The 21,710-nt window shown below is 33.7% G+C and overlaps 3 protein-coding genes across 15 annotated transcripts in view; 1 reads left to right on the top strand and 2 right to left on the bottom strand.

The window, feature by feature from the left end:
- Endoa (SH3 domain containing GRB2 like, endophilin-A) overlaps positions 1–10,808 on the bottom strand; it is a 31,965-nt gene extending 21,157 nt beyond the window's left edge. For 2 of the 8 annotated variants that reach the window (XM_070302361.1, XM_070302363.1), the window contains exon 1: positions 10,653–10,806. Coding sequence is in view for 1 of the 8 variants with exons in the window: in XM_070302364.1 (XP_070158465.1) it covers positions 1,058–1,134 (77 nt within the window). In the remaining 7 variants the exon portion in view is untranslated. Of the gene's footprint in view, positions 1–1,057; positions 1,135–2,912; positions 2,998–3,062; positions 3,153–10,652 lie in introns of those variants that run through there. The other 6 variants (XM_070302360.1, XM_070302359.1, XM_070302362.1 and 3 more) reach the window with 6 other exon arrangements.
- A 785-nt stretch (positions 10,809–11,593) lies between these two features.
- On the bottom strand, positions 11,594–17,341 carry Impbeta11 (importin beta11). Of its 4 annotated transcripts, none has more exons than XM_070303126.1 (19): positions 17,003–17,341; positions 16,850–16,906; positions 16,359–16,490; positions 16,033–16,133; positions 15,831–15,944; positions 15,351–15,757; positions 14,946–15,209; positions 14,688–14,843; positions 14,511–14,551; positions 14,218–14,400; positions 14,035–14,146; positions 13,740–13,960; positions 13,489–13,653; positions 13,226–13,418; positions 12,897–13,134; positions 12,728–12,824; positions 12,398–12,657; positions 11,936–12,077; positions 11,594–11,859 (listed from the first exon to the last, which is right to left on the bottom strand). In XM_070303126.1, exons 3-19 carry the CDS (start codon positions 16,479–16,481, stop codon positions 11,755–11,757), a joined length of 2,922 nt encoding a protein of 973 aa, XP_070159227.1. In that variant the 5' UTR covers positions 16,482–16,490; positions 16,850–16,906; positions 17,003–17,341; the 3' UTR covers positions 11,594–11,754. The 4 variants fall into 4 exon arrangements, with proteins under 4 accessions (XP_070159227.1, XP_070159229.1, XP_070159228.1 ...); XM_070303128.1 differs by lacking the exon at positions 16,850–16,906 and having other exon boundaries at positions 17,003–17,055; positions 17,161–17,341; XM_070303127.1 differs by lacking the exon at positions 16,850–16,906 and having other exon boundaries at positions 17,003–17,055; positions 17,220–17,341.
- Positions 17,342–18,465: 1,124 nt separating this feature from the next.
- Positions 18,466–21,710, top strand: part of Sick (sickie) — a 156,270-nt gene continuing 153,025 nt past the window's right edge. For 2 of the 3 annotated variants that reach the window (XM_070303076.1, XM_070303074.1), the window contains exon 1: positions 18,466–19,215. The gene's annotated coding sequence lies outside the window, so the exon portion shown is untranslated. The remainder of the gene's footprint in view (positions 19,216–21,710) is intronic. The other variant, XM_070303075.1, reaches the window with a different exon arrangement.

Genomic DNA, 21,710 nt, shown 5'->3' with positions numbered 1-21,710 from the left:
TGCCGACCCGACTTCTTAATAGACTCTAATGAGAGCAAATAACATGTGCTCTTAACGACATGCAGCATGTATCGACTTCAAAAATATATCAATACGTAAAATGCAAAGACATTTAATATGACAAGAGTTGTTGTGAGAAGAGAGAATGATGTTGTTCTATGAACGATATTGTTAAATATTATATGTATATAAAATGTAATTAGCTCTCTTCTCTTTTAATGAGAGTAAAGGAATAATGCGTCATAGATTCGTGATTCATAAAATGTAACTATTCATTGAGATTTTTTCTATTATTCTCTATTATACTCAATTACGAACCGATCGATGAGTTCGTCCGTATAAAAAACAATATGTGATACAAATATTGTTATATATGAATAAACGGCCAACTGGATGCATCGATTTTCTATAAAAACCCGAGTAATATAGATATATTATAATATAATAAAAAAGAACACGCATTCTAAAATATATTTATAAATAATAAATGAAATGTTTTACAAACATGGAACAAACAAAATTTTGCCCGTCTATATTTTATGCTGTCGCAGTAAACGTTGCTGGTTACTATACTGACAAGAAAAAAAAAAATTATTATAAGAATATTAATTTTATTTGCTAAAAATAATTCTGCTGAATTTACAGAAGAAAGAGAGAGAAGTTTGTAAGAGTGGAGTATTTCGCTTCATCTGCAAATTAAATTTGTTTCAGGAAACTCGGATTTTTGTAAACAAAGTTACTTCCTCGCAACACCTCTTTGAAATTAAACAAGCTTTACTACGTAATATCAAATAATTTATTACGGTAACAAAGTTTCGCATCAAATATGCAATAGCAGGTATGGTTTTGCCACAACAGCAAAATCCTTTTTCCCGTGAATAGCGAGTTATTATGAGTCATGAATGAGCAGCCTCTTAATAAAAATAATTTTTGTATCATTGAATTCGTACACGGAGATGTTCAGAGCACGGTACAAAAGTTCGATTCGTAAAATCTATAAACAATGAATCTGTGAGAAGAAACTTGCTTCATTAACAGCGAGCGACATATTTCTCACCGATGGTTGTCTCGTGCGCGAATTCCATGCATCGAGATGTTTAATGGAGAACTTTTAGCAAAACAAGCGTACAGCATCTATAAGCGACAAGTCCATAATAAATTTCAATATAACCAAGTGCCTACGCTGCTCGCATTTGTCACGCCGCATGAGATCCAATATATTACGTTGAGCTAAAACAATTTGACACAATAAAGAGCAATTTTTTTTAAATATCTAAATATATCTCTGTATTTGAAATAAATCTATAACAATCGAGAACAAATAACGATGATAATGTACGCCATAAATAATCGGCAGATTCCCACGAAAGTAGTAACGCGTATGCTTTCATAAATTTCGGATAAGTTGTTGATGCAAATTTCAAAAAAGCAAGCGTACGTCAAACTTGAAAAGCATTCCAAGCAGGCGCGGAAAGTCCACAATTGATGCGAGCGATCGGCAAAAGTCGCGAAGATCGCGGGAATTAAACGCGATTAATTAATTAATTTGATGAAATTCGCCGAAGATGAGTCAAAGTCTCAAGAACTTGACGAATTATACTTGCACTCGCAGAATCGCTGTGAAAAATCACCGATCGATATCCCTTCTTTACGTGAATTTTGTCAATCGTAGAATCGATGTATTCGTTAACGATCCGGTTGCGAAATTTGCGAACGAGCGCTTTTATTAACGAATTGCCGCTTGCATAGCGGAGGTTCTTAACGTCTAGACTTATAGCACACATCGATCACCGTGCATATCGTCAAAATCCTCTTAGTGACTAACCGCGCTAATTAATGCAACGTCCTTATTAATGAATCTTATTAATGGGATTAGAGACTAGGCGTAATGATCGGGCGTTCCATTAAAAGTAGGACGGTTCGATTGACCCGACCGGCCCGAAAGTACAAGAAGCGAAAGGAGACAAAAGAGAGATTGCGGAAAATGTGGGCGAAAGGACGGTAAGATGGAGGATCGTTCTGACACAGTTCGACAACAGCGATTGTCCTAATTTTCTAATAGTAATAACGATTAAGCTAACAATACTGATTGTGTCGTTGAGCGTTTAATTGTCACATTAAGCTAAATTCTCTGTCAGATATCAGCAGAATGATAGTAAGAAAGATGACAGTAGGATAAAATAATTATATATTATCGAATAGTAATATAATTATTAAAATATAAAAGATAATAATAAAATGAAACATTTCGTCAATTAAAATAATGAATTTTAGATATAAATATAAAATAAAAGATTAAATGTGTGAAACTATGAAAGTATAGGAAATTATAACAGAATACGAGAATATAACGCAAGACTATAACATAATATACTGAAATAAGATGTAAGATATACAGAAAAATAACGTAAGTAGGTAGCACTAGAATATAGACGGCTATATAACATAGTTCTCTGTATTATAGAAAATTCCACAATATAGTAAATGTTATATCAAAAGTAGAAGTAGAATATATATATATATATATATATATATATATATATATATATATAGAGAGAGAGAGAGAGAGACAGACTAAGAGGGTTATCACACAGATAAAGACAATCGTGTTAGCAGATTCACAGTCTACGACCGATAATAGTTAAAAGAACTTTCATCGTCGTTCAAGCTCGCTTATACTCAGCGACACCGCGTCTCAGTGCGATCTATAATCCGCGAACGAGACGACACATCCGTTCCGGGGGGGGGGGGGGAGCTATAGATAATGTCACACGATGCCGAATAAAGGAAAGTGACAATCCTCACCGGAAGGGAAGAATCTAACGAACGCGACAGTGCGCAAGATAACGCGCGGAGCGCTTACATGGTACGAAGGTGACGCGAAAATACGACAAGGACACTCGTCTCCTCACCTTCGGCCCTTCGGCGAACCGGATGCACCCCTAAATGCACCCTTAAATAACCCGCCGTGGATGACGATGTGTGAACGACGGCGAGCGGACGGATATGCGTGCGTGCCTGCCTGCCTGCCTGCCTGCCTGCGTGCGTGCGTGCGTGCTTACGTGCGTGCGTGAGAAACGTGAGGGGTATCCGCGTGGGCCCACGAGCACCGAGCGAGAGCACCACCGGACTACTCTCGTACGCGGTCGGTCCCTCGCACACTGCGAAGTCTCCTGCTAGGGGGTAGTTTTGCTGCTGGCCGATCGATACGCGACCACGGCTCGGACTCCCCATCTCTCTCGCTCCCCTCAACTCTTTCTCTCTCTCTCTCTCTCTCTCTCTCTCTCTCTCTCTCTCTCTCTCTCTCTCTCTCTCTCGTGCTGACTTCCCCTCCGTTCCTCCCGTCCCGCATTTCGGTATCCTTTCCTCACCCCACCCCTCTCTCTCTCTCTCTCTCGCGATACCCACCTCTTCTGCCAGGGGCGGATCCAGGGAGGAAACTACACGGATAGATCAAATATTTTTGCGTATTTTTTATAAAATGCTTCTCATGGGAGATTTGAGATATTATCTCGTGATAATAACTAAAATCAAAATTTTTCAAAAATGATAATAATTATCTCTCTTTAATTTGATGATTAAATTTTGTATTTTTACACTGCATATGCGGTATCCCCTATGAAAATTTTTCAAGATCCACCGCTGCCTGCCCTTTCTCCCCATCACCGTCTGTCTCCTCTTTCCACGTGCGCCGCAACCCTCGACTTTATTCGCGTACTTCTGCCTCCTCCGCGTTTATACCGGGTGACGGTTATAAAAATCATTATGGTACGGTATATCGCTCACCTCGCGAGAATACACGCGCACGCGCAACATCGACATGGGATGGACAATATTTGTCACCCCTTTAGAATAACAACATTTAAATCCCCATTCCCACTAGCGTAATTCACTCTCGCAATTGGATCATTAGATAGCACAGTAATATAAGATCATGAACAAAAATAAAAGTTTATGTAATATAAGATATTAATGTCTGATATTAATATGTTTTTATAGCAATTATAAAATCGCCATAGAAAAAGGAAACTATATATCTAGTAGCACAGTTAGTAAATATATCTAATAGTACAGATATTAAATAATTTTTACTTGTAATAAAAATTGAAAGAAAGAATAGATACAATCTATATATAAATCGATAAAATTACCAATTTCACATTAAATATTTACATCACATTTTATAAATGATAAAAAATTAATAAAAATGTATCTATTTATTTTCTTGCATTTTTTATATAATTTTCATCTAATGGGAAAGATAGATTTTATATTGATTATGTGTATATATATATATATATATATATATATATATATATATATATATGTATGCGTATGTGTGCTTTAAAACACTTCAAACGCAATATATCTTTCCAATTTAGTACTAAAATAAAGGCCTACTGCCCGTTACATCTTATATAAAATATATTAAACCCCGCACTTAACATTTCTAAATTCTTGCCTATCGCATTACGTAACCGTTAAGAAATTTGCCTGGAATTTTTCACGAGATATATTTCTCTATCAGAATTATCTGTCCAACGCGCCATATTCTATAAATAGAGTGACTTCCCTGATATTTCTCGAATATTTTTCCGAGTCGACGACCTACGCGTACATTGTCCTGTAAGAAAGTTCCTCTCACACAACTCTCTTTATGATTGGATAAAAATTACAAGAATAAACAAACCTTTCAAAGAAACGAGACCGGTAATAAGAGCGAATGAGCAGACGGCGCAAAGTGTGTTATGTATGTGTGTGCGAATCAATTTTACGACTTATTAATATCGTTCTGTTTTAAAAGGATCTCTTTGCGTGTACGTGTGGGTGTCACGATAGTGATGGTATTCTGAACGACGTATCGATTATGAATATAATCAGTGTCACTCTCACAACCGTTGTTCAGCTCTCGCAATACGATTTGTCGCGAGCTCTTGATTTGACAAGCTCGCTCTCTCTCTCTCTTTGCCAATTATTCACCTTGAGCTTCCCGGATCGACGGAGTAGTTGCTCATTTAAGAGAGTCGCGAGATCTATCTTTTCATGGAGTAATTTTTTTCAATTTAAGACAAATCTAAGACTCCTCCGCGGAATTACTGTCGCCTCTACTATCACTTTTAGTTTCCCAAGAGACGCTTAATTAGCGCTAAAAAGAAATGAAAATCGAATTAAAATATTTTTTTTAATTACGTCTTCTGCAAAATATCCGCGAACTAACATAAGTCGCAATAATTTCTTTAAATGAAAAATCATCAATGACAGTCATATATAGCGAGGAAAAAAATTTCTGTTTGTGATTTGAAATAGATATAACAAACGTGATTTAGAAAAAGAAAAAAGAAAACAATATTTAAACCTTTAGAAGTTTAAAAATCGATAAGCCTATATATGTGTGTGTGTATGTTGTCAATACACAAGAGAGCAAAAGCTTTTTCCACCCATGTTAATAACTTTACGTGTCATAATGGCAATTGGCTAGGTATTTTTTGCAAATCTCATGTGAATGCCGGGAATAATTAAAAATTATTAGTGCAAGTGTATAACGCATCCCATGATTAAATTATTCCATTCCAACTCATATATTTTCCCTCAAACAATTAGACCCTCTAGAGAAACAACTATGTTCAATCTTGATAAGCTTTAGATATGCTGTAAAGACGCATCATGCACCTTATTAATTATGGATCTTATTAATTATGCGGAAAAAAATAAGGATAATATTTTTTCACGTCAAAAATTAAATATAATTAATTTAGTTACTTTAGAGAAAATAAACATTATCGCCTGGAATTTTGTGCAATTTTATTACGTGCTCGATGTAATTATTTTCCATATTAACAGTATTAATAAATACTGTTTAATTCTTTTAGATTTAAATTCCTAATAGATATACACTCAACGTTTACATTTTATTAATTTTATAATACATAGGAATATAATTTTTTAATAAACAAATAATTTTACATGTAGATAAATATCCGTATAAATACCACACACTCATTCTCAACTTTGCGAAGCTCATCAAGTCAGAAACAAAGCTTCCGACTCTAGTTTCCGTGCCTCATATAAATCAGTGAAATGGAATTTTCCTCGAAGAGAGCCGGGCGTTGATTTGTACGGGACGCGAAACTTTCTACAAATTTGCGAAACTTAACGCGACGGGGGCGGTTGCTAAGAAACCCGAATAGCACATACGACGACTGGGTCATGGTGCCGCTATCATTCGATAAGACTCCTTCCCTTCCGTCTACCATAATGATATCGAAGTCCACCGCGCATCCGTCGTACAAATCATCCCCGCTACAATATAAAATCTTTCTAAAAATACACACGCCGGCAGGAGGCGGCGACGACTGTCACGCGTATCCTTTGTCACTTTATGTTGATAACACTATACGATATGTTCTGTAAATGGTAGAGTCTTCTATTGCATTTTATATAAATTATAAAAAGATAAATTTAAAAATTATCTAGATTTTTAATCTCAAATATCTGACGATTCCAGAAAATTTACGGTGTTATAGATAGCAAAACTCCTTATATTATAAAATGTACATATTATTTTTTAACGTTTTGTGAAAACGCCTTTTAAATCACTATTTTCTTAAATGCGTTATCTTAAATTAACATCATGGTAAAGAGATAATTTGCTTAGGTATCATACCTTAAAAAAAATATTTTCTCGAGTCATTTTCAAAAAAAGAAAAAAAAAAGATAAAGTAATAATATATAATAACTAATAAAATATAATACCACACTGAAAAAAATTAAATAAAATTCTCTATGTGAGTATAGAAAATTATTCAAATATAAATATAATTTTACGGAGAACAAATAATTTTTCTTAATATTTCGCTCAACAATCATAAAATAATATATGTGTGCCATGCTTTATATATTTATATAATTCCTTTGGTTATTGTTTGGTTTATATCATATGTAGTAACATACATTATCTTCGAGCTAATTTATCAAAAATCTGATCTTATCGATCATGAAAATTTTGCACGTTCCACAAACACTGCGAGTAAATCTATTACAAGCAATTACGAAAATTCCACGTTTGCTACAACGATTTTCTAGTAAATGTTAGATTGTTAAAATTGCAAAATGGAAACTAGCACTAAATACGCTAAGCTCATCGGTGATAAAATACTATCGTCGTTTCTCGAGGAATCGATTTCCGTTAAAAAAGAACGTGTAAAAGAAAAGATAATGCAATTGAATAATTCGTTATGCCGGCGAGTTACTGTAGCCAATGCATTAAAATGAATTAATTCAAGAATGTTAAGAATTAAGAATTTAAAATTTAATTGAAGCAGAGCTTAAAGAAAAAATAAAGAGAAAAGAAAAAATAATTTAATAAAATTATAAATAATTTTTATCAAGCTAATCATCAAATTAAAATAATATTATTAATTACAATTATTATATATAATATTATATATTTAAAAAATATTTATGTTTATTGTATTGACGATGAGTAAAAATCAAATTTTTACAAATGTCCAACAAACTTTCCATTTCATTCTATAGTTATGATATTGATGAGAATTCAAAGAATAATCGCCACGCGATTAATATACCCCGTATTGATTTAATGTCAAGATTAATTATTACGATAACGCAAAGAATTTACGTTATTTGTCTCATGCCAATATTTCTGTCGCAATTATTATTTTATTGGGAATAAAGAAATTATGACAAATATTTTGTACTATAAATTATTAAAGTATAATAGTACTCTTTTAATTTGTGTATTATATACGCCAACTCGACACGCTATAATGTTTTAAACGACTGTCAATGCGGTTACGTTTGACAGTATTAATTTAAATGTTACGATGCATTAAATTAGATATGTAAGACATCGAAAACATTCACAATTTGCATTTTGCGGCATAATACTTATTTTTAGTCGCGATTCTCTAATCATCGTGCAAAGTAATCACGATGAAATCATTTCTTATAAATGGTATCTATGGATGATCGATAATCTGTTACGATATCGTAATAATCGCGCAAAATTTAACGGCACAATTTTCTCGCATGATCATTTAATCATATCTTCACAAAAACTGCTTCATATCCATTTCGATGCACTTCAAATTTATATGATACTAAGTCGTCAGAAATTATGCGCGACAGTTTTTGCGTGCAGTCTTATCCATCATATATTATTAAATTATTGCGACATACATAAATTACTGTTTCGTATTCACAATTTTCGTGAAAACTCTGGAGGCGCGGCATTAAAATATAAATAAAGAACCTTTTCAATAAAAATTTAAAAAAGAAATTTGCGTGCTTTACATGGAAATAGATATAAATTTTATTAGCGAAATGTAGTAAATTCGAGTTACGATAAAGTTCCGTCCATCCATATTGAATCCGACGCACTGACATATTAATTAATACCGAAATTTCATTATGTCAAATTATGTATGTGTTAAATATAAATTGTAATTCAATCATGTATCGTTCGAATAAACAGCTTATTTTATGTTTATTGCTTTTATAACGGATTATTGACGAAAGTCAGATTTATATGGAAAGATGGTAAAAACATAAAATAAAAAGTTTAGTAAATTATATGATGTAAAATTCAAGTTTTCATAAATTTTTTAAGTGATGTAATATATATATATATATATATATATATATATATATATATATACGCTTTTTAGTTGTATGATTCAGAAATTGTGCGATTCTTTTAAATATTGCACATATTTTTTTTCTATATTCTTAGTATATATTTTTTCCAGATTAATGTTGCAAAAAAATTATTATTTTTCTTCTTGAATTATCATTACCTTATCTCCCTTATTGCTAAGTAATTGCTAATGTTGCGCTGCTCGTTAACAGTTAATCGTAATATTTGCTGCACATTCTTCACAAAAATTATAATAAATAGAAAACAATAGAAGAAAAAACAAATTTTTAAATTTACTTCCGTTTTCTCTTTCCGGAAAAATCAATAATTTATAATTTTACAGAGTTAATTTCCATTATCTCTCTTAATCTACCTATTCTTTACTAAAAAAATTACAATTCTTCTTAATTAACTTTAATCTTCTATTATTCAAATTCAATCACAATCGAATTTATATATACATATGAAGAAAAATTTAACGAATACGCGACTGAAAGAATGTTGCATTAATTAAAAAATATTCAAAGTTAATTTATTGTTAATTTAAATTCAAAATTTGTCATTATTTGAAAAATATGTATTATTTTACTATTATTTGAGATAACGTACATTTTTTTTTTTATATTACAAACTAATGGTTACAAAATGTGTTTAAAAAATCATTTCTGGATTTCGTGACCGGAAATGCGCAGAGTTCGCGGCAATTCGAACAACTCGACGACGAATGTGGATACGCGGTAAAAAGTCGGAGGTCAAAAGAAACGCAATAAAAAGAAGCATCGGGGAGATGGCGAATGCGGGGGAGCGTTTTTCTGCCGCGCTCCTCAGCATCAATATTCGCTCGCATTCGCTGAGTAACAATTCGAACCATCTTACGGTGAATATTAAATTATTTGTCAATTAAGCTTCAATTAGCGAGGCGCGATCGAAGGAGGTTGATATACGCTCGACTTCGACACGCGTATCATACAGAGATGCTTCAACAGAATCCGCGAAACTCATCCAAAATGAAAATTAGTAAACATTAAATGGTGACATCTCCGATTTAACGATGGTCGCATCAATATCAATTAGAGTTAATTGCGGTTAAGTGAGCCAATTTTACCGATGTGAGAACATGACTAAATTGTCGTATCACTGTCTATAATACATGTACAATCTATAATATACTTTCTCTCTTTCTCTATAATTTTAAATTTGTCCAGAATTTTAAAATATCTTTATTAAAAATTAATATTATAAAGTGCAGGAATGAAATCATAAATGTTACCCCATATAAAAAGATTTTATTTTCTTATTAATAAGTTTTAAAATCTCTCTGTGTGCCAATATACAAATGCTTTAACAGGATTCTAACGAGAAAGAATATTTTGTAAAATCAATTCAAACATTGTTATGGAATTAAATTACGGATGAGAATCAATTGACGTCAATTAAAATCGAGCTTATATATCCTCGTCTATATCGTAGAAAGAACTACGATCTAAAAAAGGAAGAGCAATAATATAAATATCAGAGCCGGATTTTCTAAATATGAATAGAATCGAGTGCGCGCGCGCACATTCAAGACACCGAGCAAAATCCGATCAATGGGTTTTTTATTTTTCCAGAATAGAGGAACAAATTACAATGTATTACGATCAAGTCACGTGATACGCCCACGCTCATTCACGATCATTCAAAAATCCGTTGGGCTATCTCGCGACGACAGACAGGCGCGAAAATATCATTTAAGGAGATCGCCGGCATAATAATCGTAATAAAATACAATACGAGCGACGTTATCGCCGGTGCGTGTCTTTGACAGCGACAGGTGTCTTTGATCGCGAGAGCGAGGTAGCGCGAATCGATCGAGCGCGTACCAACATACACCGGGCAACGTATACATAATCAGAGCGAAGCGAGGTTACACGGATTACGCGCGTGATAACGCATTCGTGCTTAAGGTGTGCGATACGAACGAGCGATACGGGAATGTAATCGATTTCGCACTCACCGCGAGGAAGAATATTCGCCGAATGAAGACAACACCGCCAGCGCACCGTAATCCGGAGCAGGTCCAACACACTCGACTAACCCCCTGCCAAGATTTAACACAGACCACACAGACGACAGCTGTTCGCGGTTTCGCGCACGACCAACAGACAGCGCCAACGTCACGCGGCGTCGTTGCAACGAATGAGTCATGTTGCGGCTTGCGGCGCGAGCGGGAAGGGGAAAATAATGCCGCATTCAGACGAGTGGAAATATCGATATATATCGATACACTTGTAAACGCTTTATGTTTTATGTCGATATGTAATTGATATATAATCACAAAATTGTTTATATTAATTTTGCACGATTACAGTAATTTTTATCGGAGTGTGCGTAATAAAGAATATATTAAGATGTTTATTAACATTATATTAATGTCTCCTTAATTTTATTTTTAAACTTGGAAATGGATAAAAAAATTATTCGATATTCGCACTCGAAAACAATGTGACCAATATATACTTTCCAGTATTCGTATAACATTGCTTTTGATACTGTCATACGTTCGTATACAAAAGCATTATAATTTTATATATTTGCGTGATAGAATATCTTGCCCGAAATGTAAAAAGTAAATGAGTCAACGTTGCAACTCATCTTCCAACAAATCATTGAATAAAGTAGTTGTATATTACTCTGACGTTGCATAGTAATATAATTATTCTGTAATAAATAATTTTTTATATATATAATTTAATTGTGCATGTATATAGCTTCAATATTTTTGTTAATTGTGTTGTGTGTGTGCGCTAATATCAAATTAATATGTTCATTGTAACAATCTCTTGAAAATCATTATAGAAAATAAATCTTTCTCTCCTAATTAAGTAATCATATTTATGCATTCAAAAGCAAAATTAGGAAAGAAAGGAATCTTCCAATAGCACGAAAAGAGAGAGAGTAGGATCTTTTATTATCAACATTATTAATACAATGAAACAGATGGTAATATCATACAATAAAATAGTGCCGTTTCACAAAAAAAGAGCGCCGTAAAGCTTCTTTTCTCATACCTTATATAATCAAAATCCTCTGTATTGCGTTTTGATCTTGTGCCTTTCTTACAGCGATATGTAGTCCTTGAGTTGTTCATCAATTTCGGAATTGAGGGTGAGCATCAATTGATCAAATTGATTATCCCCAACTATACTTCTCAGCATAATCAACTAAATTTCAAAAGAATCTTCAGTCTATAAACAATAGTTAAATATCCAAAAGAAAATATTAATAAAAGATGCTTACCTGACTTTGGAGAGTATCTTTCAAGGATATACTATGCACAGGATCGCTGAAGGCGAGTCTCTTCTGTCGTTGAGCATGCTCAGTTTCGTAATCTACATCCTCGTACTGTGATGGACTGGGCTGATCAGTGATCATTAAAGAACTAAAATAATTTTCATCATCAATTGCACGTTTTGATATATTTGCCAATTTTTTATAAAAACATTGTACAATCAATCGAAGTAATTGCAATAAATTAACCTAACCTGGAATACTTTTCAGCGAGTAACGATTGTAAAATTGTTTTAAATGATTATAAGAGATTACAGAAACAAAATAATATTGCTTTTTTCAATAAATATTAAACTATTATATGAATTATCAATTATATTATAACATTGGAAATGATTGAAGTCTCACATTATGAATCGCCTTTACTTCGATTGTAATCTGTGCATGAAAAAAACGCTTGTTAAATCTTACTCGACAGGGTAACCCATATCGTCAAACTTAGTGATATCGTTAAGCGTCTCGACGATGTTCGATATTATGTACGGAAAGTATTCGAGAACTGTAGGCGGACTGTTTGCCCCAAGAAGAAAGCAAAGCGCGAGGGCTAATAATTTCCGCCCTTCGGTCTGAGATACTAACGGCATTCCATTGATCCACCTATGTATCATCTTTCCGAGCACAACCTCTTCTCTCGTTTCAGTACCTATATTCTGCGCGAGATCGCTGATCACCTGCAAAAGCAATTCATATCTTTGAAAAAGTCCGGCCAGTGTGAATCGCGGCTGAAATCATTTTCCTTACCTGTACAAAAATATCGCGAGAACTCAACAAAACTCTCGCAACAATAGATAGATTCATAGTCATAACCATTGGATACTCTTCGCCATTGTAAACACTCCTATCAAAATATGACATTTTAAGTCTCCATATAGCACGAATCTTTTTCAAAAAAGAAAAAAAATCTACTTACTCGAATATCTTTAATAAAATGGGTTTGATCAGTTCTGCACCTTGTTGAGGGGAAGCTCTGAGACAGATCTCGAATAATCTCAACGCCATCACTCTGCCGTCCGCCCGTAAATCGCTCAGAAGCGCTTTTAGTGTTTCAATGACCACTGAGCCTCTGTAAGTGAAGAAGTCTTGTGGATTCAACAACACATAAGCTTGAATTATGTACAAGCATAAACGTAGATTCTCCGTGGATTTATCTAAAAATATAAACAAAAGGGCTGTCATTTCATATCATCGAGAACTATTAATAAAACTGTTAACAATATTAAATATATCTATATAACTAACCTAATAATGCCGGCATATTTCTGAAGAGGTCCATTATAGCTGATGTCGGAGCAGGTGCATTTTCCAACAAGGCATACCACAATTCTAATCCATCCTCTAATAAATAAACATGTCCCTCTTGATTGACGTCGCAACTTAGAGCTACAACACCTACCACCAATGGCTCCAGAATAACGCTCTCGGAGCCTAGAGCCTATGAATACACGATAGCATTAGAAAAAGTAGCATCAATTTATTGATTCGAAGATAGATCACGTATTTACCTTCTCCAAATGTATCAGAGTCGACACTATAGCACACCGCAGCATATTATATTCCTCGGATTGTTGCCAAAGTTCAGGTAAATACGAACTGAGCGCACCGACATGAGGCTTAATTCCACTGCCAACCCGCTCGATAATAAACGATAGTACATATAATACATGCATCTAAAGGATAAAAAAATTCATAAGAGATAACACAAGAATATATTGCAAGGATATAAAAAAAAAATAAATGTCAATCTTTTGCGTACCTTTGTATCACACTCATTCACTTCCTTAAGAAGTGCAAACAATAACGAAAATACTGGTTCCAAGAAGTGAGAAAACTCCTCCGAATTGAACTGAAAATCATCAATTGCCTGTTTTAAAGCATTACTCGCCGCTAAACGAACTCCCAAGTCTTCTTCAGGATTCAATGCTTCTATCATGACCTTGTACAACTCAGGTCTCAATTCCGTGCTCAATTTAATATCTGCAAGATATACAAAATACAAGTAATAAATAATTGCTTATAGCATATTATCTTCCAGCAAAATATCAACATACTCGTCCATTGGCCGATTAACCAACACACACGTCTTCTGATAATTCTATAATTATTACTTCGAACTTTTAATTCTTCTTTCAGTGTCGTCGAAAACCATTGATCAAAATTTACCTGTTGAATAAAAAACGTTTATTAGATCAATTAATGTTCACGGGAGAGATATTTAATAATATTTTCTGTACCTCGTCGTACAAATCGAAAGCGGCCAAACCGACCGCGCGGTAAACTGCGTCTTTTACTAAAATCGCATGTAAATTGTTAGGATCGACAGGTTGATGATGTTGTCGCATTAGATCAACCAGAACCGAGGCAAGAACGTCTCTAAATTGATGGAAGATTGCCAAAAATAAGGATTCTGTGCAAGGCTACAACACAATATACATTCCCATAAATAATCATGATATATATTTATACAATAATTATTAATTATATATATAATCTTTCATTAATAATTGCAATGCCTTTAATGGCTCACCCTCAGACTGTATTTCCATGACTCTCCACCATCATCGACAGCTGAAAAAAGTAATACTTTTCATATTTTGTTTTCTACATTTATAGAAAAAATATTTTTTTTTTCCTTTATAAAATTACTCGGAATACACAAGTAAAAATGTTTCATTATGCTTATCGAATATAAATCTATGCTTACCAAAACTTTCTGGGTGAGTATCCCATGTTTCAAGATCCATGGGTGTCAAAAGAAAGTAATGCGTGACAAGTCTGGAGCAAATTTCCGTTAATATTTCTGGTGTGAAAAATTCTTGTTTCAATTGGTACGCCCTCAATACCAATGGATCTTTCGTCTCTGTTTGCCATAAAAAAATATTCAATTGTTGTTAATATAGATAACATATATAGAACATAATATAAATAATGTAAACAAGTAAAAATGATACAGCTTATGTACCTTCACTAACTTTAGCTGGTCTATAATATGACGACAATAAAATATTTTTCGTTAAATTCAGGCACTGAATGATAAATTTTTCGAATGTTAATGCCTGACCCGCTTCTGTAAAGCAATAAAAAACGGAAAACTCTAAGGAAGTCGGTATGAGTTCCACGTAGCAAAATGGGTGCATCTCTAACACTCCTATTAAAACTTTGGTCAAATGTATTATAAATTTGTCGCACACATCCATCTGTACGCCTCTAGAAGCTAACGTTTTTCCTAAAAACAAGCAGAAAAAAAATGATATACCGTTTTTATATTAAACATCAAACACGTTCGCATTTCTATAAACAAAAATAAATATAAATAAAATAAATATATAAATTAGTTTTTTCAAATAATGCTGAAGAAAGTACTAACGGCACTCGAGACAGGTCCTTGCACGCTCAAAAACGACTTTTAAAAACAACATGGCATCTTGAGATTCAGATGGCTTTGAAAAACCATTTACAATCAGCTGCCTAAGTATTCTTAATAGTAGGAGTGCCTTCTCCAAGGCTTCTTGTATCTGACTGGCGTCGGTCCCATTTGACGCCATAATCAGAAAGGATTCAGTATAGGTATTCCATAAGTTTAAAATAAAATTGAACATAGTCGCAGTCAATTCTCGGAAGAGCCTCTGACCATCGGCTAAACGTTTAGACGCCAAAGCCTTAACAACATGATGCAGTGTTAATAATGCTTGACGTTGCACCAGAGGGTTTTCTCGCCTTATATTTTCCAACAATGTTGGTACTAACGTATTCCATTCTCTAGGGCAATCGTACCTACATATGAAATAAAGAGATTAGTATGCTAATTAATTCATTACAATATATTATATCGCATATGTTATTATACCTTGCTATCTTAGCAATAAGAACTGCTAATTGTACAGCTAATGGATTTACAGGTTCTTCAAAATTTCTTAGCAGATGCTGTCGTAAAAATTCCTTCTCACTGTCCTCAATCGAGCTAAAATAATGATACATATTATTAAGTATATATCGATAATAATATTCTAGTATGTAACACTTTCTTTTTGACACAAAGTATCCCTTACTTTGGTGCATTTTTCCTCCAGTATCTTTCAACTCCAATCTTTAGATATACAATAGCCATCCATCTAACTTCGACAGCCAAGGAATGATTTGAAAGAACATTCTAAAAACAATTTTATACAGTCACTATTTTCAAATCATATATAAAATATTGTAAGAATTGCCTTCCCTTATCTTTATATGGTAATATTGTAAGACAATTCTGGATAAAGATAATCTAATATAAATATATATCATTGTTGTCCCATGCAATGTTCCATAAATTTAGTACGTGCATGGAAAACATTATTATAGACTTATACAATAAATTTTCATTTATATAACTTACGTATAACGCTATATAAAATCCTTGCTGAATCTCCCATTGCTTCAATGTCTGTTCTGCAGATTTTAAAACATTAGGATCTTGGCTGACCGCCTGTCGTAAAACTTCTATAACTGCGGCATCCATGTCTTCTTACTAAACACATATGACAATGGGAGGATTAATCACATTCTCGATATAACAATGTATGATCTTTAACTCTATTAATATCTCTCTCTTGTCATTATCTTTTATTATGGCAGCATCATTATAATATTACATAATTGCAACATCTTGCATTATCTTTTCAATAAAAAAACAAAGATCTAATGTAGTTCGCCGAGAAATATTCTATCAGAATCAAAAAAACATGTGGTTACAAGATGAATTGCTCGCCGCAAATTTTACATCGACGAAGCGGACACGCAGCACGGAATATATATCGTACACGCGATTACACGAAATCCAATCGCGAGTTTCTCATTACATCATTTCTCGTCAAATTAACAACTAACGTCGCCATCGTCTCCGTTGTCCTCGTCCTTGTTCCCGGTAACGGGATGACTTCTAACCTGTACAAGCAGGCGTACGGGAAAGGAAGTACGACGGCGAAATGCATGTACGACAAAAAAAAAAGGAAAAGAAACTTAAAAAAAAAAAGACATTACCTGCCTTGCAATCGATGCCGCAGACTCTCATTCCGTGTGCTCCATTTGTCGTTCTGCGAGAGAAAAAGAGAGTATATTTACGTAGTAAATCGATACATAACGAAAATCCTTCGGCGATCGGCGATCCCTCTATCGTTCACCGGAGTGTTCATACACACATGTGCACGCGCCGCACGGACACACACGCGCACGTGACACCTTCGGAAACGCAACGTGCCTTTTTTCTTCCGATTTCCACCGTCCTGCTGTCCTGATGCGTCGCTCTCCTTTCTTCTCTTTTCTATTCTCTTTTTCCTCTCCTCTCGCCGCGCACATCAGCGATCAACGCTAGTGACAGTTGTGCCGCCCTGTCACCTTCTTACATCACGCGCGCGGCGAGATAAAGCGCAAACTTCGCGCCGGCGAAATCGCTCGAGGAGCTGGTGATCCTTCGCCGATCGATCGGCATCTCCCCTTATATATATCGATGTATTTATAAATACCATTTATAATAAAATTAAATTAATGCTAATTAATTCCCCGAACGATTTTCTTCCGATTTCATATGGGAATAATTTATATTTTCAATAATTATACTCATTATTTTATCATGACTCGCAAACTTTGTCTGAACAATTTTTGCTTTTATTCCTCGTCCCTACTTAATTATACAAATAATTCTGCTATACTAACAATAAGGAGAGAAATGTAAAATTTAACGCTAAATAAATATAATGGTAGTATTTGAGATATATATTATTATATATGTATTTTTCATAAGACAATTATTATCACGGTATATCAAGATTTCGTACATCATATATCACCGACGAGATACTATTAAAGACCGTCAGCTCCAGGTAAATTTTTGTGACCATGAAGTGGGCCCAGTGGGTCCGAAGGTAATTGAAGGATGCTGACATTACCGGCCGTTTTGACTGCATCGAAGATATAATTACACGAATTATTTAATTCATACGATTATTTTAGTTCATCCAGTTATTGTTTTATTATCGAAAACACCGACGAGATATCATTAAAGACCCGATGGTCTTTTGGAATTTAATCCGACTGGAAAATAAAACTTGCTACGCGCTACTGTAGGTAAGTAAATCTTTGCATCGTCGATAATAAAACGATAATTTGGTACAATAAAATGTTTATTTTATATTCTTATTGAGGCAAAAGTTACGTAAAAGATATACATTTTCGGTAATAAAACAATAACTGGATAAAATAAAATAACGCGCAGCGAGTTTTTTTCCACTCACACTATAAGAATAATAAATCCCATAAGACGTATTTTATATATGTTTATGATATCTCGTCGGTAATCACGCACATACATAAATTGAATTTTCGCGAACGATGTGAAATTAGCAGCGCATATTATGTATACTCTGTTATGAGCAATCTATATACTTTTTTTATGTCTATGGTCAAATCATGTCTGATCTTGTGATCTTGTCCCGAGCGACCGTTAGTGCCGTTCTCGCCGTGTCTCGCATTTACGCGTTATTGTTTCGTTTTGAATGCATCGTGCGTGCGGCGTGAGCGTCAAGAATGTTGTGCAAAATCATGTGGGATCATCGTATCGTGCGAATTATCGTACGCGCTATCGTAATTGCGATTTTTCGATCGGTCTACAAAAGTGAGCGAGTATCTAGTAACTAATTGTAAGTATAATGGCGAAACGATTACGGCAACGTATTACTATACATTCAAATATAAATTCGCTCGTTACATTTATCACGTGCGATAGAAATGTATTTTCATTCTCTATTTCGTCAAATTCCCGATGTACAACCGCGTTATTGTTTGTGAACGCGTGTGCGCGCAAAAAAATGTCGATTACGCAGCCGCGTTTCTCCTGTATTGACACCCCACACTTCACCTGTCTATCCTCCCATCCCCCACTCCTACTCGCGCTACGTCGGACGACGCACGGCGCACGGCGCACGGTACGGCGCACGGCGTGCCGTACACTCGGGGCGGGGGTAGGGAGTCAAGCACAGTCGATGTTTGCCGCTCGTCGATGTTAGATGGTATGTCGCGGCGTGTCAATCCGTCCCGATTTCATTTACATATCGAGCGCGCGAATTATTTCTTTCGAAACATATCGAGTGCGCGAATTATTTCTTTCGAAACATATCCATAAAAGTGCGTTTGTGTCGGACAAGTGCTGTAGAATACGCACAAGGCACGCATCGAGCTCGGCGTAGTGTCTGGATCAGGTGAGTCTTACTTGAAGATTGCGATTTTATGCGGTGATAGATTCGAATGGTTATCGATATATCGTGTATAATATTGTTACTATAATGTAGTGAGATAGGGAAATTTTTTAAAGTAATTTACCCATTCGATTAACCTGTCGCGAATCATAAATTTGTAGTCGATTGAAATCGCGCGCGCGTATGATCGTGTTGATCGAAATTTTATACGTAGAATTCTATTTAGTAGTATATTGTGTAATTATTACATATAATCATTTATTCTTTTGTGGATATGCGCGTCTATATATATATATACAGCTTTATTTTATTTTAGCATGTTGAGAATTGTGTGCGCGTTATAATACAATTATTAATTAATGCCAATCTTAATCTACACATACGTATACAATAATTATTACAAATTATTAAAATGCGATATTATACGACATCTGATTGAAACAAGAGATACATTATTTATTAATATAATATTTTTCAAATTTCTTTGTCAATGATTATAATCTTTTCAAAATTCTAAAATTCTGTTTTTTATTGTGTCTATGTGTACGTGATGCTTTGGTATATTTTATAATAATATATACTGCCATAATCGCGACAGTATGAAGAAAAACATTCTTCCATTATACACATCTCGTTCGTACTTAAAATTCGACATTATATCGCCGTTACTTGGACAAGAAACAAACTTCGCTAACGCACAATAACTCACGCGCGAAAATTTATCGTGTTCAAATATTAAACTCGCCGCGAGATGTATATGTATCGCGTCGCGTTATTTGTGTTTATATCAAGTTTACGGGAAATTTCCTCTCTCGTAGATCGAGAACGACAACACGACAATAATATAATAACGGAAAATATCATACGAGCACGAGAGTACTAAATTGTATATTGTTTTTCCCCATTTTTTTATATTTAATATATGCATCGAGAAAATATAAAATATATTTATTACTTTACGAATTTTGTCCAGTAAAATCATAATTATTTTTAGAGATAAAAAAAAAAGAAGAAGAATTAACATGAAATTTTATAATTTTTGCGAGTAGAACATTTTTTCAACTAATTACAAAAATATATGTTTGTGTGCGTAATCAAAATAACATTAAAAAAAAGAAAAAAAAACGAATCTGTCTCTATTTGCAAATAAGTTCTGTAATATAAAAGTATCTAAAGATAATCGTTGTTTTTAGGATTATGAAAAAATAACATTTACGTTATATTATGTGAAAATTATATATAAAATTTGCCGGGGGAAAGATTGATATGAGTTTTCGTAGAGACAATGTTGTTTTCGAAAGATGCAAATTAAATATAAAAATAATTATTGCAATTGATCCCGCGTATATTACAAATTCCATAGACAAAATTATTCGTTATATCACAGAACACCTGGTGCGATTATTATCGGAGCGTAACGGTATTTCTGCGATATCGTATCACCGGCGTCATCGCCGCTAGATTTCGCATTCAAACGCGCCGCTAATGATCGTTTTGCGATCGCAAGGACGTTTCTTCTTTCGAAATGCTGTACATTCGATTTTACATCAATTATGCAGATTTAACTCTGTCGCGATTGTGATGACGAGCTCTTTTAGTTTTTACGACGATCGTTTCATAAGGTCACCAAACATATTTTCTGTACGAATAAAATTATTATTCATTATTATGTATCAAAATGTTTCAAAATTTTTAAGATTTTGCTTTTCTCTCTCTCTCTCTCTCTCTCTTTCTCTGTTTGATCGATCTGAAAATATTTTAATAAACATTTAAAATTTATTATATATATATATATATATATAATAACATATATTTTCGCAATTTTATATTCCGTAATTCTCTTGCGGATTTCACCAAGATAAAAACTTCAAGGATAAATTTTATAAAACGTTGATTTCTCCAATAAAAATTAAATAAAAGATAATATATAATATTATTTGATAATTAATAATATAAAAATAATAAAATATATATATATAATCTTATGTACAAAGTATAAAATTATTCTAATTTGATTGGCTAGTTTTATTATTCTTATATTATTAATTATCGAATAATATTATATATTATCTTTTATTTAATTTTTATTGGAGAGACCAACGCTTTATAAAATTTATCCTTGAAGCTTTTATCTTGGTGAAATCCGTAAGAAAATTACGGAGTATAAAATTGCGAAAATACATGTTATTCACATGAAGATTTTGTCAGGGAAATATCTTTATATCAGGCAATTTATTTCTTCTTATTGCTAAATAATAAACATACTTTTACATATCATCTCAATTAACTGAGAGGATCGATGCGATTGCCAAATTTGGCATTTTCTCGCCGATATGCTTTTGATATCGTGCGCGATTGCATAATCTATATAAGTATCTATATAAACGAATATATCTGAATTTGAGCGTCGAGTTTATTGCGCGTATTTTTAAATTGTAAATTAATTTTTTTTTCCATAGCCTTTTGGGAAAATATTTAGTTTTGGTAAATTCCGATAA

This window comes from Polyergus mexicanus, unplaced genomic scaffold (genome assembly GCF_030449975.1).
Source record: "Polyergus mexicanus isolate NDT 795.1 unplaced genomic scaffold, iyPolMexi1.0 SCAF_10, whole genome shotgun sequence".
NCBI classification, from domain to species: Eukaryota; Metazoa; Arthropoda; class Insecta; order Hymenoptera; family Formicidae; genus Polyergus; species Polyergus mexicanus.
Note: the sequence above shows the minus strand (reverse complement) of the source record. Positions and strands in the feature narration are given on the sequence as shown.